We start from the raw sequence: 5,124 nt of genomic DNA, 5'->3' as shown, positions 1-5,124 counted from the left end.
ATAGATGGACGGACGGACGGACGGACGGACGGACGGACGGACGGACGGACGGACGGACGGACGGACGGACGGTGGATGGATGGATGGATGGATGGATGGATGGATGGATGGATGGATGGATGGATGGATGGATGGATGGATGGATGGATGGATGGATGGATGGATAGATAGATAGATAGATAGACAGACAGACAGACAGACAGACAGACAGACAGACAGACAGACAGACAGACAGACAGACAGACAGACAGACAGACAGACAGACAGACAGACAGACAGACAGACAGATAGATAGATAGATAGATAGATAGATAGATAGATAGATAGATAGATAGATAGATAGATAGATAGATAGATAGATAGATAGATATATAGATAGATAGATAGATAGATCACCCTTGCACTGATGGTCTCGTTTGCTGTTACATGTAATTTATGACCATCAGAGGAAAAATTAGACTGTTTCAGAAATATTTAAAAGTTCCTCGTAAGGGCTGGAAATTTTTTTAAATAATGAATAAAATGATCTACTTTAAAATATTTATTTAATTAAAGTGACAGTTCTCTTGTGGCTAAAAAACAAACAATAATTGAAACATTACACATTACATGCTGGGCACAGTTCCAAAACAGAAAGCGAAATAGCGAGCGATACACTCTTACATAACCACAACCATAACCTATTCACACACACACACACACACACACACACACACACACACACACACACACACACACACACACACACACACACACACACACACACAACATAGCATCAGCAGCTGAATATATACAGCTCTAGAAAAAATAAAGACCCCACTCACAATGTTCAGTGTCTCTCGTTTTACTATTTATAGACATATGTTTGAGTAGAATGAACATTTTGGTTTTATAATATAAACTACTGACAACATTTCTACCAAATTCCAATACATTTTTTTTGTCATTAAAGAGCATTTTCAATAAGTTATGTAGAGATGAAGATTTGAGAAAAATCCAGACTGGTCTCTTGATTTTTTCCGGAGCTGTATACTATATTTATATAATATCCATATATAATACTGTACGTCCCACTGACTCACTCACACACACACACACACACACACACACACACACACACACACACACACACACACACACACACACACACACACACACACACACACACACACACACACACACACACACACACACACACACAAATAACCAAATAACAAGAACTACACATTCCCATAGCGACTGTGGTGTTTAGGCCCATTATTCAAATACAACAGCGTGAAGAAGTGACACTTTACTTAAAGGTGGAGTCAGTGATTCTGGAGAACGCTTGTTGTCAAAAATAATTATTTTGTCAAAATCAGTGAATATCTCCTAACGCTGCACTACCTGTCTGTACCTGTACTGTCCACCAGTGTTTATACACAGCCTAGGCTCTGTAACATTACTTAAACACCATTCAAGTAGTGTTTTTGTTATTGTCCATGCCGTACGTACACCATTGTTTTGTCCTGTTATTATTTGAATTACAAATATTAATATTACATTTTGTACATTGAGCTTTATAGAACTTTCTTGATGATGTCATATTACACAGTGCCCCTTTAAAGGGGTAATATGTCGTCACCCTCTTACAATAATGGCCTAAGTCACTTTTTGGCCAAAATGATTTTTTTGCTTAAATCAACTCCTTATGATGCTGGCCACCTCTGGTAAAATGGCCTAATTCCTCAGTTGAACAGATCATGTGATTGTACTTGACATAGGCCATTATACCATATTACCAGAATGTCAAGAGTGTGTTTTAGGCCATTTTATTTTGCCTAAGTCAACATTTACTGTTAATTTTTTTTTCAAGGACATTTCACAAGTGTGTAAAATGGCTTCAGTCACAAGTTAGACATTAATATAAAGGGTTTATTCCTAATATCTTACATAATTGACAGAAATTGTTATTACAATGTCAAGAGTCATCTTTTGACATAACCTGTTTGAGTGAAATTATTAATGAATATCATATATTCAATCTTTGGTTAAGTTTTTTGTGTTTCCTGAAAACACTGAAAAAATGACTTAGGCCATTATTTTAAGAGGGTGACGATGTGTAATATGACATCATCAAGTAAGTTCTAGAATGCAACGCTCCCTGGGTAACCCCAACCCTTTAGAACAATAACAGAAGCTACAGTGGCCTTCAGGGACAAGAACAATTCTAAATTTTAAACAATGCACCTGATGACATTCCAACTATGACACTTTCAAGATGGCGGCACTAGGCCTTGGTCCAAAGTATGGAGAAATATGGACATGTATGAGACCCTTTCTAAGGGAAAAAAATAATAATTCAAAACATTTTTTAAGTTACTAGATACGGTGTTCCCCCTTTGTTTACATACCAGTCTACAGAGCCTAGGCTGTGTATTAACACTGGATTTTCTGTTTCTCAGTGCACACACAGTACGGACAGGTAGCAGATCATGAGGAGATATTCACTGATTTTGACAGAAAAAGTAATTTTGACAACAAGCGTTCTCCAGAATCACTGACTGCACCTTTAAGGCATCTGTAATTTTCTTAATACCTTTAGCACCAGTAACACGGAACCACATTTGTTCATGATCACAATTTCCTCTACATTGTTAGACTATAAGTCTCGAGTGCAGATTCAGTGAAATACGCTCGTGAGCTCATTAAAAATAACTAAACAGACACAATATAAATGCTTTGAACTAATAAAAAACTGTGTTCTTTCATATAATAATCTCTGTAAACAGTGAATGGACGAACATGAATGCCTTCAGTTCGTCCGTGAGCGAAAACACAAATGTCTTTAACAGTCTTGGGGGGTTTTTAAAAATATCTCAGGAGTTTACAGGCTGATGTGTCTAAGCGTCCACAAGTCCCTCAAATTCCTGATCCCGTCAAAATGATCGATATCAACCACAAACTAACAGAACAGCCTCTTTCTGTTGACATAACACAAGCTTCACATTCATTTCTCTCCCGTATATCAGTCTGGCATTTCTCCAATTTCCATGGGGAGGAGCCGGTCGAAAAATTACCTGGACAATTCTGAACTTAAGTGTGTCCCTTATATGGGAAGGCAGCCCCCTGATTGGTTCATGTAGCCGTCAATCTAGCCTCTAGTCAGACCGGACCCTCCCCACTTTCTGTCCGTTAGTGGAAGGCAGCCCTTGATTGGTTTATGTAGTCATCAATCTAGCCTCCAGTCAGACCGGACCCTCCCCCACTTTCTGTCTGTTAGTGGAAGGCAGCCCCTGATTGGTTTATGTAGCCGTCAATCTAGCCTCCAGTCAGACCGGACCCTCCCCACTTTCTGTCCGTTAGTGGAAGACAGCCCCTGATTGGTTCATGTAGTCGTTGACGTCAACATGGATTGACCAACATTATTGCGAAAGCAGACTTTGCCTAGCCTGGCACCGCACGTCTACCTACTTCCGCTCAATTTTAATTTCCATTCAGTAGTCAGTCTGCGTACGCGGTATATTTGCAGGTTTTCTCCAGCAGATTTTTTACCGGTCCAATCAGCGAACAGAGGGAGTGGCTGAGAACAATGACGTGCGGCAGTTTCAGTTGTAGTCAGAAGCCGGTTGTAGTCATCAATCTAGCCTCCAGTCAGACTGGACCCTCCCCACTTCCCGTCCGTTATAGTCAGGTTGCTTGGGGAAAGTATCGTTACCAGGCGGGTATAAGCACCACATGAGTCTTCCTTAGGACCTACTGAAGGATTTAAGACTATTGAAGCCCGCCGGAAAATGTTCTTGATTTTCCTTCGAATGGTAAATGGACTCCACTTATATAGCGCTTTTCCCTTGTTTTTCACAGACTCAAAGCGCTTCTCATTGTTTTGTACACATTCACCCATTCACACACACATTCACACCAATAGCAGCAGCAGCTACCACGCAGGGTGCAAGCTAACTATCGGAAGAAAATTTAGGGTTCAGTGTCTCTTTGCCCAGGGACACTTCGGCGGGGAGACGGGGGATCGAACCACCGACCCTGTAACCCAGTGGATGACCGTCCTACACACTTCACCACAGCCGCCCCATGTAGTGGCTTCCTAGGCTAAAAAAAAAGTTTTTTAACTAACTTTAAGTCTTAAAGGAATTCTTCACCCATACAGTACCGACGTTCTATCATTATAAAATCGCTACTATAATATAGTGAATAAGGTTTTTCTTCCCTCAATCTTCCCTCAGTCTTCCCTTGGCCCAGCTGTCCTGTTAATCCTAACCCTACATTTTCCCACGGGTGACATCACCCATGGTAAAAATGTAGGGTTAGATAGTGAGACCATAAAAACACTCTTTCTGCCTTTTCTCAGGCTAGGATGAACCGATTTCTAAAAATTTTGCACATTTATACTACATAAGATCTCAGAGTTCAATACACCTTCATATTTCCACCGGCGAAGTTTAAGAAAAGCATCAATCCCCTGTCCAATCAGCAATGAGTGCCCACAGCTGCGTAGGCTCTGGAAGTAGATGCCTCTCTGTGTATCGTGCTAAACGGTGACAGCTCCAGTTCCGTTGTGTTCAACTCGATAATGTCCGTTGCTTCTCCGGTTGCCGTAGTTGCGTTGCCGTTAGCGCTCGGAGTTCCACATTCCACGCAGCAACAACAGCAACAGTCCAGGAACGCTTTAGTGAACGGCACGCACAGGAAAAACAGCATCACGGGCGTCACCGCGGATTTACAAAAAAGCAGCAACTGACTGACCAAATGTAGGATTTCTAGGGTCTTCCTGGGAACGCTGGCCGCCATATACGACTCGATAATGTTGCATATGTTCTCCGGAATCGTGCAAAATCCATAAAGTATCGCCAAGGCTACCACAGCGCAGTTCATCTGGCTTTCCAGTTGGATTTGCTTCTTGCTGCCGCGCACGCTAGCCCGTTCGGCGTGGCGGATTTTGCGCGCGGTGATCAGCGAGCTACATATCGTGAACAGCGTAGGCAGGCAGAAATAGCAGCCGAAGTACCACCATAGCCTAGCGCCGTCGTAGGTTAGCCCCAGGACGTATAAGGTGTCGGGGAGGTCCGTGGATATGCGGACGACGCAGCGTTCGCACGGGGTAACGTCCGGCGATTCGCTGTCCTCGAT

The 5,124-nt window shown here is 42.2% G+C and overlaps 1 protein-coding gene across 1 annotated transcript in view; it reads right to left on the bottom strand.

The window, feature by feature from the left end:
- Positions 1 to 4,464: 4,464 nt before the first annotated feature.
- Positions 4,465 to 5,124, bottom strand: part of LOC307251162 (prosaposin receptor GPR37-like) — a gene marked incomplete at both ends in the record, with an annotated part of 18,001 nt that continues 17,341 nt past the window's right edge. Inside the window, one exon of the mRNA XM_080028483.1 lies at positions 4,465 to 5,124. This exon is cut by the window's right edge and continues 189 nt beyond it. Within this exon, the coding sequence (XP_079884609.1) occupies positions 4,465 to 5,124 (660 nt within the window).

The sequence above is a fragment of the Ammodytes marinus genome, assembly GCF_949987685.1.
Source record: "Ammodytes marinus genome assembly, chromosome: 5".
NCBI lineage: Eukaryota > Metazoa > Chordata > Actinopteri > Uranoscopiformes > Ammodytidae > Ammodytes > Ammodytes marinus.
This window is presented reverse-complemented; position numbering and strand designations above follow the sequence as displayed.